This window comes from Ambystoma mexicanum, chromosome 10, assembly GCF_040938575.1.
Source record: "Ambystoma mexicanum isolate Mex_15411 chromosome 10, UKY_AmexF1_1, whole genome shotgun sequence".
In the NCBI taxonomy this organism is placed as follows: domain Eukaryota; kingdom Metazoa; phylum Chordata; class Amphibia; order Caudata; family Ambystomatidae; genus Ambystoma; species Ambystoma mexicanum.
Genome location: NC_090932.1, coordinates 773,500,802 through 773,526,384, shown reverse-complemented (window position 1 = coordinate 773,526,384; position 25,583 = coordinate 773,500,802). Strand labels below are relative to the sequence as shown.

The following is a 25,583-nucleotide window of genomic DNA, read 5'->3' as shown; positions in this document are numbered from 1 at the left end:
GGAGGAACCCAACGCTGACGACAAAGATGGTGACCTATGGTGCCTTTTCTTCGAACGCTGCGACAATGACGAGTGGTTAAAGCCACTGCATGATTGTGATCTTTTTGTCATCTTTCGACGAGAAGAAATATTTCTCGACTTGTCTGAAGATCATTTTTGAGACAGAGTAGTCGATGGGGATTAAGACATACCAGCCGCTAGTTTTCCTCTTTGCTCTTTCAGGGCTTTCGACGTCATCGCTAGGCAGGCCTTACAGTCAAAGGTAGCATGAGAGGAACCCAGGCACCACAGACGCACCCGTTGGGGGGTCCGTAAGGGACATCTTCGCCACACAGTCCTGGCACTTCTTAAACCCAGATCGGAGTTGATGACGCCGATGGCAACGCCATTTGTTAGCATGATCGACGATTCTCGTAGGGAACCGAAGCGCACCGTATCCAAAGCGATAGCTTTCACAGAAAAACAGAACTGAAGTCCATGGTCGCTGCGGGTGCTTTATACCATCGATGACGTCGACATCAAGATGGAGGCCTCCGAGGGACATCGAGTCGATGGGCATCGACGCGCAGGACCCTCTGCTGGAAAAAATTTCCAAAGCAGCTGAAGCTGGATGACATGCATTACTTACCGTAATAGCATTTCTGATTGGATCTGCTTAGATTCACATGCTGTGCATATAGGCCGCCATCTAGTGGTAACCGCGGCATATTGCATCTGCTCTTTCGAGGGGATGTTGGCATAGGCGTGTCTGTAACACTATCCCTACCTAACATGATGTGCATTGTACCCATAAATCCTCACGCGTCAATGTCCCTCCGATTGTATTTTTTCTGCCATGAGGTAGTACAGAAAGAGAGAAGTAGTAAGACGTCTATGTTACCTCCATCCAAGTGGAGAGGAAGGGTGGGCGCATGTGAATCTAACCAGAAATGCTATTACGGTAAGTAATCCATGTCTTCCGATGCTTGTCAATCTGCTTAAAATCACATGCTGTGCATAGACTATCAAGCAGTACCCGGAGTTGGAGGTGGGGTGTGAGAAGGAACAGTAGTGAAAAGATATCTTAATACTGTTTGTCCCACCTGAGAATCAGACCTAGAGTGAGTGTCTAGGCAATAGTGTTTTGTAAAGGTGTGTACAGAACTCCAGGTTGCCGCTTTGCAAATGGACCGAGAAGAACATTCGCAATGAATGCTATGGAAGCCCCCGCGCCTCGAGTACAGTGTGCTCTAGGCTTGAAGGGCAGTTCTCTCTTGGCAAGTTTGTAGCAGAGTGTGATGCAGTTGGCAATCCATTTAGAAATAGCTGATTTAGAGACACGGTCCCCTTCTCTATGAGCTGCCACTAAAACGAAAAACTAGTTTGTTTTCCCAAGTGCGTTAGTTCTTTCCAGATAGTACAGGACTGCCCTGCGCACATCTAGTGTGTGTCGGCTTTTTTCTGCCACATTGGTAGGTTTCTGGAAGAATGTAACTTTGAAATGAATTTAGGCGCAAACCTTGGGTGAGTGCGCAGAACTACCTTGTCTCTGAATTCTGACAAAAGGTCTAGAATAGAAAGGACCTGTAGTTCACCAACTCTTCATATGGAAGTGACTGCCACTAGGAAGGCTGTCATGTAAGGGAGTGCTTTAAGGCTTGCTTTGTGCATAGGTTCTAAGGAGACCGCATAAGTCTGGTTAACACCACATTAAGGTCCCATCCGGGAGCCGGGTTGGAAATGGGAGGATACATTCTCTTAACCCCTTCCATAAAAGCTTTAATCACTGGGATCTTCCACCAAGACACTGTCTGCTGGGACATAGTGTAGGCTGAAAGTGCAGCTAGGTGAACCATTAGGGAATTGAATACAAGACTTGAGTCCAGCAGGTGAGTCAGATATAACACAATATGTGTAGGGGAACATTCAATGGAATTGATGTCCTTGGTATTACACCATATGACAAAGCGTTTCCATTTATTGTAGTAGCAATGTTGGTTTGTTAATTCATTTGTAATGCGCACCAGACCCTAAGGTATCAGGGCGCAGAAAGTGATATGATACAAGAATACTTTCAGCTTAAGGTTACAAGCATTACAGAGGTAAGAGTACAACATTTCCATAGGGATAGTGAGACATATATAGACGGTATATAAATAGAAAAATGTAAGGCAAATATAAACAATAAATACATACAAGGAGTGGTCAGAGTGGCCAAGATTACGTATTTTGCAGTGGTAGGATAAAGTATAAACATGCGTAAGCAGAATATTTTCTACTGGGTCATAGCTATAGGTCATACCATGGTCCGAACATAAGATAGACAAACAGTGTGAGATATTAGCGGTCGTTTTGTCTGAGCCATTTAATGATGTTAGCTCTGAAGTTAGGGAGGGTTTGATCTGCCCTCAGTGATGGGGGAGGAGGTGTAGGAGTTCCATAATTGCGCTGCTTTGACTGGGAAGCTAGAACCCCCCCTCACCCACCTTTGTGAGTTTAACCTTGGAACTACCAAACAATCAAGGTTAGCAGACCGAATGGGTCGGCTAGTTCTACTTCTGTTGATTCTCTCCATGAGATAACGAGGGGAAGCATTGTTGAGGCATTTGTGCATCAGAGTGGCAGTTTTGAGCCGGATTCTGTCATTGATAGACAGCCATTGATTTTGCCTCCTTGTCTCAGAAATATGTTCTCTTCTAGCAATGCCTTGTGCCCTTCTCGGTGCGTTCTGGAGAATTTGGATCTTGTTGACAACTTGTTTGCTGGCACCCAAGTACAGTGAGTTGCAATAGTCCAACTTGGACAACATTAGGGCTCTAGCAAGTATGGATCAACTGTCAGTAGAAAGAAAGAGTTTACCAGCTCTGATAAGTTTGCAGGTGTATACAGAGGTCGACACCATGGCATTGACCCGTTTCGCAAAGGTGAGGGTGGAGTCTAAGTAAAAACCGAGAGTATTTACCTCTTTGGCAACTTTTATAATATTACCATCAATGTTGCATGAGGCATATTTAGGTCCAAGTTTGTTAAGGTTGGGAGCTGTCCCTAGAATGAGGATCTCTGTTTTGTCATCATTCAAGCATAATCCTTGTGTGGCCATCCATGCTTGGATGATGAGGTATATTCCATTTACTAAGGCCATATCTTTGTCATAATCCCCATTAAGTGGTATGAGAATCTGGGCATCATCTGCATAATTTGTGTAGGTGACACCAAGATCATCTAGATCATCAAATAAGGGCTTAGTAAATATATTATACATTGTGGGGGAAACGCAAGAGCCTTGCTGCACACCACATGTAAGAGGAGTAAGATCAGCCGCCGCAGATGGCGGAAAGACTCATGGTCCAGTTGCTCAAGAACGATTGAACCCCTACTATGGCATCCTGGGCAAAGTGAGCTGCTGAATCCTGGTGTTTACACAGTACTTTATGATTCATCAGATCGAAGGCGGCCGAGGGGTCAAGTAGCAAGGCTGTTTTCCCCCTGTCCTTAAGTACATCGATCTGGGTTTTAAGATCAATCAGTGCAGTTTCAGTACCGTGTTGGGGCCTGAAACCGGATTGTCAGATTCCCAAAAGCTGATTCGATTCTAGGTACTCCTGAATCTGTAGGTAGGCCACTCGGTCTAGTATTTTAAATAAAAATGGCACAGTTGTTATGGGCCTGTAGTTAGTTGGTATGGATGGGTCAAATGATTGTTTTTTGAGGAGGGGGAGGACCCAGGACTCTTAAGTTGCATGGAATGGTACCAGAACAGAAAGAGGCGTTGATTAATTTGGTGTAACGCTCACCTGTCTCCCACGGAGGCGCGGGCGTGGCTGGGACTGCTGTGACCTCTTCCGCAGAGATGCGAAAGACCCGGAAGATGGACTGGACTGGATTCCCCAACCTGGCTTTTCTGGCTCGGAGGAATATCTCACTGTGTGTGAAAAGGAAGGGTTAATAGTCTGCGGGTGATGTTCCGACCTCCCACTTCCCTTCTCTCCCTCCGTGAAACCCTTTTGGGATTCCCTGCGAAGACTCACCTTAGGGACCAAACAAAATGACGAGCTCTCCATCCTGCTTCTGATGCAGGGGCGGGTTTTGATTCCAGTTACTTCACTGGATTGATGAGTTTAAACTAGTTTTCCATTCCCGTCGTACCGCAAATGTTTATGGCAAGTTTGGGTTAATATTCACTCATCTGTTCTTTTCTTTCGCAGGTGCTGGAGAAGATTCCGGGCTGCAGGCGATTTGGATGAAGCCAAATTCTGGTAAGAATTCCGATGAGATTCCTTTGCAGTTTTAAGTATCTCCTTTAATGTCCAATGTCTTTTTCCCCATAGGGGCCGGGGTACGGCAATGCGCCGACCCGAAAAGAGCTGCTGTGTCTCTCTTGCAAATGGGTAAGTCTTGAGTGAGCGTATTGCTAATGTTCTCACATGCTCTCACTAATAAAATGTCTGTTTCTTTTCCCCTTAGGGGCCGGGGTGCTGAGATGCCGAAGGTATGGCACAAACCCGAAGGCGGAGAGGGAATTGAACCACAGGTAAGTTCTACTTAGATTCGTGTTTCCCTTCTCACCTCTCTTTCTCCTTCCTTCCAATAGGTGCTGGATGGTGGTGGAAGCTCCGGACGGACGTCGCAGGACTCGAAAACGCTACGTGCAGGTGAGTGAAATGCAGCGTGCTGCGCGCGACGCGATGCGCTTTTAAAATGTTTGCCTTCTTTGCAGGATCGTCGCCGTGCAGAATCCGGAGTGCAGATGTATCAGGTAAGGTTCTTGTTTTCACCTGTTCTCTTCCCTTTTCTTCTTTAGGTGTTTCCAGGATGCTGGCAGGCGTGATGAAGGACCATGGCAGGAGCAGGCACGGTGAGCGTCCAGCTGTTAAGTGCAGAACAACGCGAAGCGTGGACTGCTGCTTGGGTGTGGCTTAAATAGCCTTTCAAGTAGTTCCAAGTATGTATTCTTCCCCCAGAAATATGTATTCCTCCGCCGGTCACACCCTAGAGATCAAGTAGTCCTTAGAAAAATAGTTCCTTCCAGTCTTGGAAGTTGCAGCATGGTCTGCACAGGTAAGTTTACACCAAGCACTACTCCCAACCTACTTCTGTATGATCGGCGCCAGGACGGAGTCCAAAGGGCCCCCATCTGGGGCTGCTGGGACTTCCCTTGAATGCATGGTGTCTGTCTCTGAGTGTGCCGGGCCTGGTTTGGCTCCTTGGAGGCAGGCATCATGACATTTGGTTATGAAAGGTGATAAGTCTCTTGCCGCATATTTGATGATTTGGGCTGGTCAGTTGTCTCCCTGGCAGTTAGAGGGTTTTAGTGATAGGATGATTTTTTTCAATCTCAAGGATTGAGACTGTGGAGAAACTGAAACGTTGAGGCTGTGGGGTGGTGTGAGTGGTATGCGAGATGGTGTTGGCAGGTGCGTCTAAATTGGGAATGTTTTTTTTTATCAGCTATCTTGTTCTGAAGAAGGGTGATTTTATTGGCTAGGGCATTCTGAATATTTGAGCACCAAAGTTATCTGTGGTGGGAATAGGGGCTTCCAACTCTTGAGATAGCAAATAATTCCTTGCTACTTGAGTTTGCTTGGAGAATCCTATTATTGTAGGTTTCCTTTTTTGGTGTGAATTATTTTTTTTCCTGTATAAGGCTGAGATGTTAACGAGGTTGGTTTTGTTTTCATCGTTAGGTAGATGTCGCCCCAGCGACTTCGCATTTTCTTTTATTTGCTCTTAAGGTTTTGAGATGCGGAGTAAAACAAGAATTTAGGTGAGCCCTCGGTTGGCTTTTCTGCATTTTTAATGGGGCAATCATATCTAGAGCTTTGGTCATAGTGTTGTTGTATTCGTCTACTAACATAGCTGGGTCATTAGTATCTGGTTAAAATTACACCAGAGGTAACAGGTTAGTGAGCGACACCGTTAGTATCAGGACAACAATGAGTATGCATGAAATTGGTGCAATTGGTGGTTGCTCAATAGTTCAGATGGGGTTCAGTCAATGCGCTCTAGTCATACATGACAGTATTAGACAGAGGGCGTCCAGCAATCTCATTAAGTTCGTAATCGAAAACTAAATGTTGTGACTTGTAGTTGGTTTAGATTTTGCCAATCGTATTATCGGATGATACTGGGCACGGCAAGCTTAAACGCCAGGGGCATAGGTCGTAAACAGACCGCAGTACGAGGTTGATAGATAAAAAGGATAGAGGGTACTCACTGAGATCGGAACAAAGGAGGCATAGCAGTGTACCTTCTGTAGGGGTGCCTCATCTAGGAAGGCCGGCTCTCACCTGCCGGCAAGGCTGTGAGGCGGAAATAGCAGCAGTCATCCAAATGGAAAAGGCGACCCTCATTCGAGGTGGTTGCTCGGCAATGCCTAAACAAGAAAAGCAGCAGCCATTTGCATGGGGGGCTCCTTGTGTTTTGAAGCGAAAGCAACGGCGTGATGGTGGACTGTATAATGCACAGGTAGGGCTTCAAGGTTCCTTCCAACGGTAAGGGTAGTGCGGCAGATGGTATCATCTTACCCTGGATACATGGATTGTATGATGACAAAGCAGCTGTGCTGGAAGTAGATGGTAGCAGACTGAGCTACTGCCCAACCGAGGATCTGGCGCTCACGGTAGCGAACACAGACAGGCCTGTGCCTTCTGTAGGGGTGCCTTACACAATGTCAGGTGTTGGGTTTCTTTGCCTCTCTGGGTATATCCATGCATCTCTGGAGTCAGGCCGCTAAGTTGAGAGCTTGCGGGGATGGATGGAGCATTTCCCCCCTGTCCCGAGACAACATGTTGTAAGGGCAAGGCAGCTTCATTGGAGGAAATAGACATTTCCATCAGTTGGGAGAATCAGGATTGGCGTGCCGATAATGGGGCCACCAAAATCATGGTCACTGGTTCCTGGTGCATCTTGTGAACATTCTTGTTGAGTAGGGGAGTTGGAGGAAAAGCATAAACAAATCTCCCTGACCATGTTATCCAGAGACTGTTCCTCTCGGATTGGTTTTGAGGGTACTTGGAGGTGTAACCTGGGCATTGTGAGTTCTCCCGAGTTGCAACTCTGGGAACTCTGGGAAACCCCATTCTGCGAAAACATTGGAGACAATGTCTTTGTGTAGTCGCCATTCGTACTCCAAGGGCAGTGAGAAGTCTCGGCTGAGCACATCTGCCAGAAGTTTGAGTTCCCCTGGAACGTGTTGAGACAATAGAAATATCTTGTGTTTGAGAGCCCACTTCCAAATATTCTGAGATAGTTTGGACAGCCCTGAAGAATGAGTGCTCCCCTGCTTGTTCAGGTAGTACATGGCTGTGGTGCTGTCCATGAGGACCAGTATTCTCTTTCCCTGTAGTTGCGTCTGAAAGGCTTTCAGTGCTTTGAACACCGCTAGTAGCTCCAATAGGTTTATGTGGTTGGAAGCTACCGCTGGGGGCCAAACCCTGTGCGCTGCCTGGTGAAGAAGGTGAGCCCCCCCCACACCGTGAGGGATGCGTCTGTCGTAAGAGTGGCTTCTACTGCAGGGGTGGTGAAGGTTTTCCCCTTCAAGATGTTTTCCCTAGACCACCATATCAGATAGAGAACAAGGGCTACCGAGACAACCACTAGATCGTCCCATAGTCCGCTGGACTGACACTGTTTAGCCACTCTTGCATGGGCGCATGCGCAAACGCGCGTGAGGAACCAAGCAAAGGCAGGACGCCATCATACCTAGCAGTCCCATGTCCTTGCGTACTGTCACCTCGTGACCGGCTGAGGGATTTGAAACAGCAGGTTTTGAACCCTCTCATTGGAGGGGAAGACGAGCCAGTCTTCTGTCCGAATAAGAGCCCCTAGAAACTGCTCGACTTGACTGGGGTCGAGGCTGGATTTCTTCTCGTTTATGGAGAATCCCAGACTGAATAAAAGGTCGACTATCCTTTGAGTATTTGCTAGGCATGTTTCGTAGGAGTCCCCTGTTATGAGCCAGTTGTCGAGGTAAGGATGAACTGGGATGGATTGCCTGCGCAAGTGAGCCGCTGCCACTACCAATACCTTTATAAATACCCTTGGGGCTGAGGCAATACCGAAGGGAAGGACTTTTAACTGATAGTGCTTGCCCTCTATCATGAACCTTAGGTACTTTCTGTGTGCAGGCAACATTGAAATATGAAAGTATGCCTCCTTCATGTCCAATGTTGCCATTTAATCCCCTTCAAGAGAGGAGGAATTAGTTCTTGCAGCGTCACCATACTTTTGGTGTTTGACAAACTCGTTCACTGGGCGCAAGTCTAGCACAGGGCGCATGGTTAGATCCTTTTTGAGTACAAGGAAGTACACTGAAAAAATACTCTTGTTTACCCGTAGAACGGGACGACCTCGCCCTTTTCCTGCAGGATCTTGACCTCTTGTAGCAGGATCTGGAGGTTTTCCGGTGTCAGGCGCCTGGATCTTGGAGGTCTGTACACCCACTGGTCCAATGTGATCCCCTCCCATGCATGCAGGAAAGATGTTAATCGTCCCCCGACCGGGGAGGCGTGGAAGGGGAGGCGGACTCCAGAGGCCGGGGAACCTCTAGGGGTGGCGTTGCGACCCCTTCCATTTCCCCGACTTTGTCCTCTGGCAGGGTAAGTAGTGTGGGTATTAGAAACCTTGTCCTGAAAACCAATTGTTCCCTGAGCCATACTGATTATGGGGGGGGGGGGGACCTTGATAGGATTGGCCGTGAAAGGAGTGTGCGAGAACTTCCCCCTCTTTGAAAAGGTCTTTGGGTGATTTAGTTCAAGGACTTGAGGGTCTCATGTTCTGTTTTGGCAGTCTCCAGTGCTTTGTCCACCCCTTTTCCAAACAGATTGGAATCTTCCACAGGTTTATTAATCAATGAAGCCTGAGTCTCGGGTTTAAACCCAGATTTTCTCAGCCAGGCATGGCGCTTTAACAGGGTACCTTATACCAGGGAGCGACCAGCTGTTTCAGCAGCATCCAAGGTATTCTTAAGAATGTTGTGATTAACTGGTTTGCCCTCCGCTACGATTGTAAGTAGGCAGGTGAGCACTGGTTCTGCAACCTCCTGCAGACCCCTCTTGCAGTAGGTTCCACTGGACATCTAAATAACTAGCCAATAGGGTGGCATTATTGGCTATGCGCGTGGAGTAAGCCGCAGCAGTGGTGATTCTTTTCCCTAGAGCATATAACGATTTACAGTCTTTGTCTCGTGGTGACTTGCCTGTAGACAAGGGGATCCCCGCCCTTTTCCTTGTAGTTGTGACCACCAGAGAGTCTGGTGTAGCAGACCTCTGATATATAGGGGTATGTTGGGGAGGGCCAAAAGAGTTTCTCCACTCTGGGATTAACAGCTCTTTTCTGAGAGGGTGTTAATAAAGAGGGTACTATACGCCTCTTGATGGAATTGAGAAGGAGAATAACTTGGCTAGCCGGAGGCTTCTTTTTTAAAATGTCCTCCACGAAATCTGAGTCAATAACAGCCCCCTGTGTGGCTATCTGGAAGTGCTCTGCCGCCTTCCTGAGGATGGCATTAAACACCATTTGGTCGTCCACAGGCGGCGCCCGACGCACAGGGGGAGACGATGGAGAGTCAAGGCCAATGGCATCCTAGTCCGGGATTGGAGTCAGGGATAGCCATGGCGGGTTCTCACCAACAGATTGGTCATCCCCCAATTTGGGGTGTTATCACAAGGATCATCGAAAAGATCATCCCCCTGCGTTTAAGGGTCAGGAGGGGTAACAAGGGTCCTGTGCACAAGGGTCAGGCAGGGCCTCTTGAGGGTCTGAAAGATCGAAGACCTCATCATGGAGAGGGTCTGAGGTCCTCTGGTATTTAGTTACTGTGGGCACAACCTAAGGGATCTCTTCACAAGGCCTTTTTGGGGTAAACCTCTCTGAAAAATCTACACATTTTTCTAGCCTGTTCATACAACCCTCAAATTTCTCCCTAGTCCACTTAGATGACCCAGAAGTGTCTAAAGGGGGAAAGGAATCCTCTAGAGGATCCTGTAGTCTAAAACGTCAACCTTTTTCACTGAGAGTCTTAGACAAAGACTGGGGACTCTCTGTAAAGTCCTGACACTTTTTAGGGCATTCTGCCATCTCTTTCGACCTACTTTTAGGCCTAACGCACCATTCCGGACGTTTGGATGCGGCTTTCGGCGTATCCTTGCGTTTACCAGCAATCTTTGTGAGGCTTTTCTATGATGCTCTGTGTTATGGGATGGTGTTTAGGCTAAGAGGGGGGCTGTGTCAAAACTTTTGGCGCGACTGGAGTTTTTTTAAGCATCAGCGCGCTCTTAGAAGGCGCGTCAACATGGGTTTTGGCACTAGTGCCCTTAGTTCCAGAATGCCCGGACGCATGCCGCTGACGTGGTTCCAGGGAGGGCTGCTGATCCTGCGAATCGGCAGGAGACGTCAAGGAATCCGACACACCAGTTGGCGCCTTGGACCATTTTGACTAACAGGCTGTGACAGTACCAGGGGTTGTGTGTTTAGTCCTGTGCGATGTGGGTGCGTCCTCTTTGCGAGTTATAACCGCCCCATAGCAGGACTTACGTTGTGCTTATTGGGGCCAGGGACAGACATCTTGGAGCAAGTCGGCTCAGTTGTCGGGTCAATGGCATCCGTATCAGAGCCAGAGTCGTTGCTATGTGCCTCAGCGCTTTCAGCGGCTCCGGCGGCGGGTGAGCTACCCTCGGCTTGCAACATTGCATAGGGCGCCCACCGTTTTACACGACGCTCCCTTACGTTCTTAGGACGAAGGAGCTTACAGTGCCAGCAGGACGATTCAGCGTGGTTAAGGGGAAGACACTTGTTCCACAGAGGGTGCTCGTCTTTCCAGGGAAATTTTCCCTTACAGGAAGGGCAACATTTAAATGGAGCATTGTCCATATCGCAAGTTAACAGAAGCGATGACAATACCAAAGGGGCAAAGAGAGGGGAGAAGGAAAGACATTCTTAAAAGAAAGGAAACCCCCAGACCCCACTCTCCCTACTGTGCAGGCTGGCCAGAAGGCCGAGCCACATGGTCGACAGCATCGACCGGAACGCCAGCTGTCAAAGTCTGTTCTGTCTTCGGCGGTGGTTCAGTAATCGTCTAGAAAGGGGACGAATGTTATATAAATGACCAAAGGTTGGGATTTTTACAAATTGCAATTTTTGATAGAGCTCTGCGTAAAGTGACGTGCTAGCTGGGCAGAAAAAAACTATTGGAGGGACCTCAACGCATGAGGATTTCTGTGTACACTACACGTCACGTTAGGGATAGTGTTACAGACACGCTTATGCCAACGTCCCCTTTCGATCCTCGAAAGACAAGATGCAATACTCTGCGGTTACCAGTAGATGTCGGACTATATACACAGCATGTGATTCTAAGCAGATTAACAAGCATCAGAAATGGAAATATAAGATCCTCATTGAAATTGATAGTACTGATTCACTTGGAAGAGCGTGGACTACAGTTGAAGCCTCAACTGCTGCTACTGCCTTAGAAATACGGTCAACCCCACTGTTGAAGATATTTGGATTTGTTATTGTCACAGGTGTTGAGGGGCTGTTTCATCTAATTATGACCCCTGGGTTAAGGGGGGGCTCTTTTTGCTAATTCTGTGTCCCATTTCAAGATCTCTTTTGCTACATCTAATCTTGTTAGTGCCAATCTCCAGCATGTGATCACATAGTAGCTTTTGCAATAGACCTTCCGAGTCAGATTCACAGTCTAATCTTTGTTGGATTGAGGTTATAAACGCTGCCATGTGGATCAGTTTTGAATGAGCCAAAGCTAATAGTGTGGCTCGATCCTTAAAACTCTCGTTGATGGATTTGCATAGTTTGAGAAATGGTGCTAGTGCAGTTGTCAAGGCCGACATTAGATTACATTGAGTTTGAAAAGGGTCTATTTTTTATTCTGTGTTTTGGACATTGAATTCTCTGTCTGCCTCTTTTCTAGCTCGTTGGTTTCAACCTGAAGCGTTTTTGTGCGCTTGTAGAGTCTTTGTTTGGGTATCATCCTCTGAACAGTCTCTGACATTGGGAGTGAGGAAGGCAATCACCATCATTCTCGGTATTTAATCGCAGTGATATGTCTTGGCTTGGGGTAGCTATCTTTTTGCCACCATTTATTTCGGCTTGAATCTCTGGCGGTTCATAAACCCCAGGGAGAGGCGAACTACCACCCTTCACTCATTTTGTAAAACAGTTGCACCAAAAGCAAAAGGCATGCAACTCAACTGGGCTGAAGTCTTCCATGTCGAGGAATTAGACCCATTCCCTTTTTCATTCAATTTGCTTAATGACCCAGTCTTGAAATTAAAGAATGCTTTTGCAGGTGATCCTATATCTCGCGATAAAGCGGTTTCAACACCAGCTTCTGTATCTAGATCTATGTCGGGACCTTCATCAATTGCTACAGGGCTTCTTTGTACGCTTGAATTCTGGATGCAGATAAAGAGGGTTCACATACCCTATCAGCACAAGCTTTTGCTCCGTCAAGACTTTTGTTTGCTTTTTCTTCTTTGCAATTGGCTCAGCGAGTTCATTTTTTCCAGAGACACAGCCTCTGGCACCTCATTAAGTGTCTCCGATCCCTCCTTTGAACTTCTATGCGAGTCACTTTCATGTGGTTGCTCTGCAGCACCCCTCATAAAGTCCTGTTCTGCAATGCGTTCCAATGGGAGAGTCTCTGGGAAAGTCTCTGCGGGTGTCAGCCTCACTTTCAGCAAGGTGTTTGACTCGTTGCAATCTTTGGAACAGATCAGTGATTTGCTCGACCCAGAACTGGGTCCGGAGAAAGAAGGGAGAGGTCTCGTGCTAGCAAAAGGAGGGTGAAGCACTTTAACTGGAATGGGAGTCTTAATGGGAGTGACACAAGTGTTTGTGGGTGATAATTGGCTTTCTGCTTTAGCTAAAGTCAACATAGTTCCGCTCTCGGACACTGACATTGCTCTGACATTTATGCAAGAACTCTTTATTTTGTCATACATGGAAAGCATAAGAGCTGGACTTCTGGTTCGCTGGGTTGTGATCACGCTGGTATTGGGATCCATCTGTAAGTCCTTCCATCTCCTTGAGGCACCCAAGCACCACAGACCACAGACAGCACTGCAAGCCACTCTCTGCCACTCTGCTTACCATTAGGGTTTACCTACCTCGACTAACATTGTGTTCTTCTTAAAGTGTACCATTGGGTTTTGCTTTCCCTGGTCTGCTTCATACAGACATAAAACAGTCTTCAAGTGAATACTTGTCTTATGAGTTGCTTGAAGCTCCACTTAAAAAAGGTACATGGTTTCTAACTTACCATGAATAGCTGCAGCTCTTCTAAATTTGTAACACTGGGTTGTGCTTTCCCTGAAACTGCTTAGAGCATTTGTAAAATAGTCATAGGGTCAATTACTTACCTTGAAATACATTGTGTCTTTCTTAAAGTGTAATTGGGGTTTGCTTTCGCTTAATTGCTTCGTGCATTCTAAAATAGTAATTGTGCATCATACTCATCATTGAAGTAGGAGTTACTTTACAAGCTCTGAACTGTGTTCTGCATGACTGACATAGTCTGCTGCCATTAAAATACTGTTTGTATAGTAAATGTGTATCTAACCTGGTTTTAATCCGCAAGAATGGCCGATTGCATTCTGAATGTGTTCTAGATTTGACTCACCTGGACTACTGAGTGTATCCTTAATAATGTTGTACACTTGGTGGGTAGACGATAAATACGGAGTTGGTTTTTGTAATTGTGTTTATATGATATGTTATAGTACTTACTTGTCCAAGAGTTATCTTGGCCTACTTGTATTTAAATAAACCCTTTATTCGTACAATACATAGTGTTTCAGTGTTTCTTTGGACCATATGTTTGCTACAATTTCTTTTTACCAAGCTACAGGCCTCGCTCCCTCTTAAGATATGCCTGGCTGCTCTGTCCACGCAACTAAAACATACTCAGGTGGTACAGCCTTCTGCTGAGAGTGGAGCTCAAGTACTGCCTCAGCTATGGTTTTAATGAAGTCGTGGGAGGACTTTAAATAAACTGTCCTAACACCATATGAGGGATTTACTGACTTGAGAAGGCAGGAAGAAGGCCAAATAACAAAATGGCCAAAGAACAAGCAAAACATCTTGTGGCACGGCCATGTTAGGACACTGGATACTAACAGTGGCTAAACGCATTAGACACGAGTGTGCATACTAAAAATATAGCCAAAATCATAAAAAATAACTGCTGCCTCCAGCTTGTATTTAGTCAATTCAAAAGTAACCAAAATACCATAGTTAAAAGGCATTAAAAGATGCTGTGTGCAATATTAACAAGTTACCTAAAGAGGTAAAAAAAGTAAAAGACAGAAGGCAAACAGATTCCCAGCACCGACAGACTGAAGGACTAGTCCGTTTCCCCATAAAAAAATAGCAAAGGCAAGAGAAGTGACTTCTCTGTAAAAAGTGAGGACAGTTCAAAAGCAAAAGGTTTGGGGGTCCATAGAATATGACGGGAAATATTTCCTAACAAGCAGCAAGCAAGGAATGCCTCGGCAGCAGAGGTGTCTGATGCAGAGGTGGAAGGGGAGGAACCAGCGCCTGAGGAGCTGGAGCCTGAGTAAGCAGTGCAGCATCTGCAACCAAAGGAGCATGGTCACAAGCGGAGCAGAATCTTGGGCTGCAGATTCCTCACAAGGGAAACCAACAGCTCTTTCAAAAGGCTTCTAACATGACCTGAAGAGTGACAAGGATTCACTGGCAGCCCAGGCACCCATAAATCCGTGAATGTCCTCAGAAAAGGACCAGAGAAGCTTCTCTCAGAGGGAACAGTGCAAGCCCAAGCGACCCAGATGCAGGGTGGGGAGGAGGGGGGGAATCACAGGCGATGTCAAAAAAACCTCTTAATCTCCAATGCATATGGCTCTGGAAGGAGGCAGCAGGAGAATCGTCAGAGGTGGGTGAATGGCCTGAATCAAACACAGACATATCCTGTGAGCCATTGCAGCACTCATTCCCTTCATGACAGAACAGGACACTGTTGAAATGGATAGACACAACGACATCCTGTGTGTAGAGTTTAAAACCAGGGCCTCAGGGTCTTCCCCGATGCTGTGGTAGCAAGCCACGTCAGGACCATGAGGGTACTTCAGTGGGACAGTGGTTCCAGGGAAAGTGTAACCGGGGCAGGACGACAAAGAAAAAAATAGGCAAGTCACCTAGCTTCCTGGATGTCTTTTTGGCCTTCAAATATTGTATGAACTCCGGAAGAGGCTGAAGAAAGAGGTTCTCGCAGATCTGCAAGTGGTGACACAGAGCATGATAAACAAAAAACATCACACAACTAATACAGGTTCCACAGAAAGAGGTTTACATGCCATATGGTGGCACAGAACAGAACTGCCAGAGCCAAGCTCTGTAAAACCAAAAATAAAAAAAATATAAAAAAGGTGGAAGGAGGAAAACAGGGCCTGCACATGTCTGAAGGTGACAAGTAGCTATGGTGTGTGTAAAAGGAGTGGTGGGTGAAGCTATAGATGCAGGCATGCTGGAGCAGACCTACATCCATGCATTTTCACCGGCTTCTCTAAAGTTTGGGAGCGTTTGCCATGAAAAAGTCACTGGTCTCCTAGAAGTATGGAGCAAGTGATGCAGGAACATTAGCGTACTCTGATCTGTGTGTGCCATAGTTAAGGAATGTATCTATTCCTGCACACGCACCACATCAAAAACGTACAAACACAACAACAAATGCATGCGTAAATGCTAAACAAATGGTTACCTTTTTAATGCTTGCAGAAAAATCTGTTAATATTTTCAATATGTTGTTGGTTTCGGCAAAGTCTTTGCAGATATATGGTTCTTCTGCACAAATCACTCTGATGGCTAAACCAGGACCTAATGGTTGACATTAAAAATAGATTACTACAAAAGTACATTTCATCTCACAAAGCATGCAGGATAAGCATACTTATCTGCAGACAGACACTTTCCTTATCAAAACATTAACTGAATAATGAATGGGCTTTTCTCTTAACATGCATTGAACCATCTCGCAAGTCTCAGTCTTTTGTAATCTAAGCTTAACAATCATGCATCATCTCAAGTTTGCATAAATCTAGCAAACAGAAAATAAATATACAGGATAAAGGGATTTAAACAAATCTGCTTTCAATGTTTTATATGCAACAACAAGTGGTGAAAAGGGCATTGCACATTTAAGGTGATTCAAAAATTAGAGCCTCTGAAAATCGATGCTAAAGCTTGCATAAACAATTTCATTGGAGTATAGCTAGGAGGGAGATGGATGTGAAGAGGGAAAACCAGCTTGTGAGTGTTTGGCTATTTACCCAATGTGGCGGGTCATAAAGAGGACGCCGACACCCGGAGGACATTTCCAACATGTGTTTAGTGTTTATTTAAGAATGTGAAACAGGCCTAACATCCCCAAGCGCTATGGGGTATTCCCTACCTATTTTACTAACTACGGTGCTTGTCAGTAAATGTCCAAAAAGGAAGAAGTCAGCTGCACAAAACTAATGCTTAATAACCCTACCACTATTCTAACAAACTAAGGTCAGGAGAATGACTTGCTTCCCCAGAGGGAAGCTTCTTGCACTTCTCTTCTTTAATCTTTTGAGTTTCTTGTTAATATTCATGTTCATATATTCTCTTGTCACTCCCTGTACCAGTTCCTGTAGTTCTCTTAACAGACTTTTGGGTTTCCTCTCCTCTTTAAGGATTACTTACTTTGGCCTTTGTCAAATCTTTTCATTCAGGCTAATATGTTCTGGGTATTCATGGAAAGTGTATTTTCCTATATGCTGTTAGCAATTAGTCTTCAACATTTCGTGGCGCAGCATCTCTTGTAGATCACCTATTCCTGAGACTTTTCTGCCCTTCATTTTATAATATTCTTTGTCTGTTACATTCCCCTTAATGTTTCTCGAGTAACTGGGTGTTTTCCACTCGGGATAGTATGACCCACTTTCCACTGATCCTCTCAGGATTACTTATGATCCTTCTTACATTAACAGAGTTCAAGTTCATCATATTTAGTTTTACAATTTCGTTGTTTGTACGGAGATTAATCTGTGAGCTTGTATAATGCGTCCCGCTTGGCCTCCCGGTCCTCCCGTACTCCCAGTTACCTTTGCTCTGTCAGGGGAACGTCTCCAGGGCGGTACTGGCACGGGACCTTCTCTTTCACTCGCCTTCTCCGTCGGATCTCTTCTGCCGGATTCATATCTTGTGGTTCTCTCACTTTCTCTGGGCGTCTGTCTCTAGACAGGGGACCGGAGTGTTTGCAAATTCCTGATTGGTATGGTGTGAGCGTTATTAGACAGTCTGCTCACCACAATGTCCTTGTGGTCATGCCACCATCGCATGTAGGGCTCCACTTGTCCGATTCTCGCTTTCTGCACACGCTGATCTTTCAGCATTTGTTTTCCATGTTCAGAGCACTTCTGAACGTCACAGGTTCCTCGGCTCTGTCCAGCTCAGCCTCCTTCAGATCTTATACTCCCAGGGGGCCTCCCCTGCTTGCGTATGCATATCTCTGCATATCTCGGCATATCTCTCCCTCTCCCACCCTCCCGCCCCTCCCCCCGGTAAAACAAAAAGGTTGTAAATCCAGGAACAGCTGGGATCTTCCCTACAGCTTACAAAACCTCTCACGACAAACTGCTACTAAAAATGCCCTCCTCTTTACCCCCCTTCTTCCTCAAATTACTGCCTTCAGCTCCAACAATCACTTCATAGGCAAACCAATACATTGCACAGCATACTCTCAGTCTCTTCACCAAATCACACGGCCTTCTTGTCCCCCTCCATGGTACTGAAACCTCCCTGGTCTCCATCTGGAATGACCCGAAAAGAACAGCAGACATGGAGGGCTGTGCCACACTCATCCTCCTCGACCTCTTAGCAGACTTTGACACGATCAACCACTCCATTCTCACAAACTGACATCAGGGGCTCCACCCCCAGATGGATCTCTTTCCTCTCGGACTGCTGTCAAATTATCCTTATCCATCCTTTCTCCTCCGCCCCCCCCACCTCGACCAGTCCCCCACAGAGTTCCTCAGGGAGCGTACCTCTCCCTTCTCCTCTTCAACCACAACTTTTCGCCCTCCTCACACTCAACCACTCCCACAATCTTACATGTTACAACTATGCGGATGACACTCGTATCATCCTCAAGATTCCAAACTCCCTCTCCTCATCCCACCCAGACCGGGCGTCCTGTCTCTCAGACATCAACCTCTGGGTGACGAACAACCACCTGCACCTCAAACCCGGATAAACAGAAATCTTAATCTGCTGGAAAATAATCTCTTCTTCCCCAACCTAGCCCTTGGCTGCAATCATTAGGACCCGCGCCACATCAATGCAGTCTTCAGATCATGCACTTTCCACCTCCTCAAATGGAACACTTCATATCTCTCCTACCCCCAGATAGTGGACGCAATCATGGCCATCATTCTCTCACGCCTAGACTCCTACCTAGGCGTGCATGCATATCAATTCAGAAAGCTCCAACGGATCCCAAACGCTACAGCAAGTCTCCTCCTCACACTCTCCACCAGAGAACACATCTCCTCCGCGCTTTGGATACTACACTGGCTCCCAATCAGACATTGTGCCTCTTTCAAAGCCATGTGCATTACCCACTGCGCCATCCACAAGAAAGGCCCCGAATTCCTCCAAAATAAGCTCACATGCTACCGCCCCACCCAAATGGTCAGATGAACCTCTGCACATTTTCTGGAAGCCCCCCCCTTTCAAGTTCTCCAGACTAGGAGGTGATTGTTTCTCTGTCCTGGCACCCACTTTCTGGAACTCCCTTCCCCTCTCACTCAGTCTCAGAGGATCACCTGGACTTTAGGAAAGCCCTCAAAAATCTGCTGTTCCCTCACCCATCCCAATTACCCCCCCCCCCCCCACCATCCCTGTGCCAAATCCCTCATCCCCCACTCGCACACCAGCTGCTTCCAGCTTTCACTCCCCCCGCCCCGGCACACTCCCTCCCACATGTCCCTCTCAAAGCTACGTGCATCGTCAATCCTTGTTCAGTGCTCTGCAACCTCACATCCCTGCTTTTGGCACCGCCAACCCATACGTAGTACTCAAGAAGGTATTCCAGCAACTAACGCATAGGAAATCTGAGTGAGCCAGGCATTGAACTCATATGGGCTCAGAGGGTGAGAAATGTATCGCACTTAAATAGAAAGAACTAAGGATGGCATTTTATCTCTCAAAGATCCTCTCAGAGGGTGAACATTATGTATTCATTTAGCACTTATTTCATCTGTGATACATAGCACTGCTCTTTGTACATAGATGGAACCCATGATGTAAACGTTTGTCCAGCTAACCCATTCCTCCCCTTGCACACTGCAACGTCGTAACCTAGTGGAAGGCATAGGTTCATTCCACATACCCTGCACTTGCATAAAACACAAACACTATTGCACAACACCTCTGCCATAAGACTGAAGCTACATTTAACAACAAAAATTCTAACTGTAGCTTCTCACATAATACTCAATCTCTTTAAACACAGCCCACCCCTGCTTAGTTTATAGTTTACCTCCGCCACGCCCATCCACACATCATTCAGACATGTACGACTAGCAGGGTCTTGTCCACCCTCACATAACTTTAATGGCTGAAATGCACGCACGCATAATAGCACCACCCATTTCTCTAAAATGTGGACTACAGTCCCTCGAGGGCGTTCAACCAACAGCACACTGGGACCATAGCTACGGTGAAAGGCTCTTTACAAATGACAAAATGAATGACTGAATTACTCTGGCATGAGTGTCTTTACGATAGGTCATCCAAGTCCAGGGAGATCTGTCTAATCAATCTGAATTTTCTGCCAGTCAGTTAATATCTTAAGTGTATAATATCCCATTTTATAGCTAAGGCCTCAAGTTCCACAGTCGCATAGGAGTGTTCCCTGTGAAAATGTTTCCTGCTGTGATATGGTACCAGATGTTAGACAACCTTCTGCTCTTGGGAGAGTATGGTGCCTAATCCCATAAAAGACACATCTGTTTGTAACAGAAGTTCTCTATTGAAGTCCAGCATCTTCAAGAAGGGTTTGTTGCAAAGTAGGGTTTTAGTCCTTCAAAGCTTGCTTGATCTTTTCCCCATAGCAGTTTCTAGGGTTGTCCGGTCTTTAATTTATTCATTAGGTTACAGGTTATGCTGGAATAATTAGGCATAAACCTTCTATTATACCTGGTTAACTGCAAGAAGATAAGATTATCTCTTTTGGTCTTCAAGGGGATGCAGGGGAGGGGGGGCTAGCATTTGTTGTACGACCTTCATCTTGTCAGTATGTGGTTGACTCAGTCTGTCCGTGGCAAAAAATATGAAGTACATTTATGAGGTTTGGCCGTTAGGCTGAATTTTCTCAGAGCACGGGTGATTTCATACAGATGGTGAAGGTGTTCGGGGGAACCATCACTGAAAAATATCTTCTAGGTATGCTCCACAAAATGCAGAGTATGGCTTTATCATTTTGTCCCTTAGATGCTAAAAAGTGGCTGGGGCTCCACTAAGACCGAAAGGTAATACCTTGAATTCAAAACAGGCCCTGTGGTGTTGAAAAGGCTGCTTTTTCCTCCGCCAGGATGATTAAAGGGAACCTGCCAATAACCTTTGCTTAGATCTAGGGTTGCTATATACCTAGCCGACACCAATTGCTCAATCAAATCATCAATTCTCGTCATTGGGTAATTATCAAATACCAAGATTGAATTTAGCTTTCTGAAGTCAATGCAGAAATGCCAGCACTTATCTGGTTTTACAACTAAAACAAAAAGGGAGGACCATGGAATCTCAGAGGGCTCCATTATATCTGCCTTGCGCATCTCCTCCATCTCCTTTTCAATTATTTCCTTCCTGGCTTCAGGGATTCCACAAGGTTTTAAATGTATGGTTTTCCCAGCCAGGGTTCTAATGTAATGAAAAAAATGTGGAACCCTGCCTGGTTGTTCTGCAAACACCTCGGGAAACTGCGCCAGTACATCGTTCATGTTGGTCTGTTGGGGGTGTGAGAAACCTTAAGGTGTCTCACCCGCTAGTCCCCAGAGGTCTGTCATCCAGGTGGCCACGACACGGCCATCCATTTTGGAACCAGTTCCTGGGGGTGGACCAGTGCGGGAGGATCACCTGGATGAGGGGTACTCAGGGAATGGAAGTGGGACACCGGAGGGCGAGACGCTGTATCCCCTTCCTTCTAACACCTTTTCCCCCATTCTACCCAGTAGGATACCTAGGACTTCAATTCCCGCACCTTTCTCTGGCACAAACACGTTTTCTCAGACAGTTCACCGCAAGCGACAACAGACCAACACCAAAGCCGTATACATGACATGTCCCAACACAAGGGTCAGGCAGAAGGCAATTACTGATAATTACACACTCCTGACTTCCATCACACTTCTGCCTTTTATCGGAGAGGGGTGCACGAAAGCACACACTCAGCAAGGCAAAACGCATGATGAAGCAGCAATTCCAAGATGGCAGTTTAAACCGAGGAGAAAGGCAGCAAAACCAGAGAGGGTTGAATGGAGGGAACTACTCTTGACCTTTTCGGAAAAGAACCATGACTTTCAAGAGGCCTCGAGGAAGAGAAACATAAGAACAGCTGAACAATGGTGCAGTGTGTGTCAAAAGGAAACTGGGCCCTCCTGCATTGATAGCCAAAGTGGGGAGAAGTGATTGCCGCTGTGGTACCGTCTTTGGCTCTGACAGCAAAGCAGTGCCGGTGAACACAGCCAGTGAGTCGGAGAGGCTGATAGCAGACAGTTTCACGATCAATGTTGCAAGCAGCAACGTTGTATGAATAAAGATGAGGCGTATGAGACTGAACTTTGTGAACCCGAAATAGATGCCATACACGGTCCAGTGCCACATGGGTGCATTCAAAGGTCTCCATTTGGTATCCAAGTGAGCGTGAGAGAATTATGGAACTGTGAAATCGAAGTGGTCCTGCAACAGGTCAAGCTAAATCCTGTGGACATTCGAATGTCTTTGATAGCTAAAACGAACTGAGATTGGGCTGAGCCCGTCTGAGGGAGGCTAATTGTATAAAAAGGATCTGAGCCCGGCTGAGGGGGATCCAGCGTGAAGAGTGATTCGTCCTACTTGAATATTTGGAAAGAAACTTTGCTGTTTTTGGTACATCTGGCCCTCTGAATCAAGAGACTTTGAACATAAGAGACTTGGGCACAGAAGGCCCTGATGTTGGCGAAAGGAACGGTTTCTTTGTGCCGAAGAAGCCCCCCAAGAGTGTGCTATGCTCGAGTGAACCGCCTTGTACTGTGCTGAAAATGTGGGCAAGGGAGGCCAATGGCCTGAACATTCTGACTTGTCATTTTGTGAACACTTATTTCTTTTTCATGAAAATCTCCACACACTATTTGTAAATTAGCGTTAAGATTAGTATTGCCCTTTTATTTTTATGAGACTCCACTAGGACTGCATTATTATTATTTTGATGGCCGTAGCTAGCTTGCTCCCATATTAGATTTAGGTTTAGATAGGCGTTCATTACACCCTTGATAAGGTTCACTAAACAGCCTTGAACTGTGGTCAATTGTGTCCGTCTTACTTTGATATCATTCCTTCCTTACAGGGGAAACTGATGTATTTTCTCTATCCAAGTCAGTAAGGAAAGAGGCTATAGTAAGAGTGGTATTCTCACGATGGTCTATTCTCCACTCCTTGAGTAGACTTGCGTCTTCTGTTGTCTATCAGGTTTTTTCCCCCAAGCTTTTATAGGGACCATACCACTTGGAAATCATCTTGTTTTCCGACGGGGGTAGGAGACCTACGACTCACAGTACAACTGAGAAGGTACGGTTTATGGTACACCTATTATAGGCAACCTGTTCTTGGGTGTGTGCCATTTGTTTTTGTACAATTATTCTTAACGCTGCCATATGGGATCTTAGTCTGTGTGGTTTGAGAGATTGGTAAAAGGTCTTCCTCTCAAGTTTCTTTTAGCAGATCCAACATGTCTCAGGAATTCCTCCCACACAGAAGATCAAATGGGGAATATCCCACGGAAGCTTGGTAGTCTTTCTATCTGCAAATAATGTCCAGGGTGTCATCACATGCCAATGCTTATAGTCCGTTTCCACTAACTTGTGCAGTATTCTTTATAAGGTTTCATTGAAACGCTTTACTAACCCGTCGGTCTGGGGATGGTATACCAGCATTCTCAGGGTTTTAATATTAACCATTTTTTTTACCTCTTGCATCAAACGGAACAAAGGTGTTGCCCTGGTCCACAAGTATCCCTTTTGAAATCCTACTCTCGAAAGGAAAGATAGTGGATGCTTTAATATTTGTTGAGTAGTGTTATTACGCAGAGTAAAGACTTCGGGATAACGAGTGGACTAGTCCATGATTACTAGAATAAACCAATTTACTAATATAGAGGTTCCTAGAGGGCCAACTATGTCCATCGCTATCCTTGAAAACGGGTGATCAATGATGGGTAATAGTTGCAATGGGGTGACTCGAACTGGAGTGGTTGCAGTTTTCTGACAGAGCTCAGCAGTCAGCACAGAATTCATTGTCAAACATTCACGGCCAATAGAACCAGGGGGTGATCTGACTTTGGATCGTCGCCACTCCTCAGTGGGCTGCTGTCAGATGGGTGTGTGCCAACTCTAAGATGATTCAGCTATGGCTTTGGGGGACCACTAGTTGTGTTCGACATACTCACTGAGTAGTCTTATCGCTCCTATATAGTAACCCCCTTTCCATGAAAAAGATAGGACTGGCCTGACTACGTCCGGCTTCTTCTTTGGTTACACTACTAAAGGCTTCCGTGAGGACGGGGTGGTTCCTCAGTGCGAATCCTAGATCAGGCAAGGGGACAACCTCTTCTAATTCTTCGGGGGGTTTCTCAATCTTAGAAAGATTGGCTTCTCTGAATCCTTTTGATCCCCTATCCGTTTAATTTTGTGCTGCTACCTCTTAGGGTGCCGGGAAGAATGTTTTTTTTTTGTAAGTATCCCTTGAGCCACCTTCTCCCACTGGTTTACTGTATATGGATTATTTCTGGGAGTATGTAGGAGAAACTATCTCCTCAGTAGCTCAGATCGAGGACACCTGCCATAACATTCAACCCATATCGCAAAGCTAACCAGGATTCTGAAGCTAGTATAATATGTTTTCCATGGGGAGGGGACAATATCAGCCCAGTGGGAATCATGCGTTTCACCAGTTGGTATCACAATTTCTTCAGTGCTTTTTCGGTCAAGCCCTGTGGACTCAAGCTGTCTCTGCCATGGGGGCTTTGGCATCGGGACTCAATTTAGTGAAGAGTACAGGCCACAAACTTCAGTTGGTATACATTCCACCACTGACACCATATTTGTCGTGTCAGAAGAAGAATGCAGAAACTCAAAGGACATTTCCAATATGTGTTTACTAAAGAATAAGGCCAACTTCCCCATCAGTAAGGTGTATTCCCTACCTATTTTACAAAGGTGCTCGTCTGATGTCAGTAAAAGTCTGCTGTTCAAAACTAATGCCAAATGATCCTGCCACTATTCTAACAAACTAAAGTCAGGACAATGACTCCCTTCTCCTGATGGATGCTTCTCGCACTTCACATCTGTAAGCTTACGAGTTTCTTGTTCATATTCAATTTTCAAATATATCTTGTTAATTTGTGTACCAGTAGTTCTCTTTGTAAACCTTTCTCTCTCTCCTCTTTAAGGATTACTTCCTTTGTATAATCCTTTGATTCAGGCTAGCATGTTCTGGGTATTCTTTCCTGTGTGTTATTTGCAATTTGGCTTTAACCTTGCTTGGCATAGTGCATCTTGTATATCACTTATTCCTGAAGCTTCTCTGCCCTACACTTTATAGTATTCTTTCTCTGTTACGTTCCCCTTAATGTTCCTTGAGTAACTGAGTGTTTTCCCCCCATCTTCGTATGATAGTGTGACCTACGTTCCACTGATCCCTCTCTCAGGATTATGATCCTCCTAACATTAACACTGACCAAGTTCATCAGATTTAGTTTTACAATTTAGTTGTTATACTCAGACAAGTCTCAAACCTTTTATAATGAGTCCCACTTGGCCTCCCGTTCTCCCAGTTATCTTTGCTCTGCTGAGGAAACATCTCCAGGGCCCATACTGGCGTGGGACCTTCTCCTTCGCTCAGTTTCTCTGTCGGATCTTTTCTGCCAGCGTCCTCTCCTTGCAGTTCTCTCATTCTCTCTTGGCATCTCAGTCTCTTGATCGGAAACCGGAGCGTTTGCCAATTCCTGATTGATACAGAGTCAGCATTGTTAGATGGGCAGTCTGCCCACCACAGCATCCTGGCTGTCATGTCACCATCGCATTTTGGACTCCACTTGTCTCCGCTTCTCGCTTCTGCACACGCTGATCTTCCAGCCTTTGTTTCCTTTGTTCTGAGTACTTCTGAATGCTGCGGGCTGCGCGGCTCTCTCCAGCTCTATCTCCTTTAGCTCTTACGCTCGCAGGAGGCCTCCACTGCCTGCTTTGTTCATTTATTTATTTATTAAGTGCACCGAATCAGGGGGTATCTGGGCGCATATCTGCGTTCCTCTCTCTCAACTTCGTTGGACCCTTTATTCCCTCTTC

At 46.0% G+C, this 25,583-nt stretch overlaps 1 protein-coding gene across 1 annotated transcript in view; it reads right to left on the bottom strand.

The window, feature by feature from the left end:
* The window catches only part of GMPS (guanine monophosphate synthase), a 995,590-nt gene that overhangs the window by 363,897 nt on the left and 606,110 nt on the right, over nucleotides 1-25,583 (bottom strand). The window contains exon 11 of the mRNA XM_069618429.1: nucleotides 15,716-15,831. Coding sequence (XP_069474530.1) covers nucleotides 15,716-15,831 — 116 coding nt within the window. The remainder of the gene's footprint in view (nucleotides 1-15,715; nucleotides 15,832-25,583) is intronic.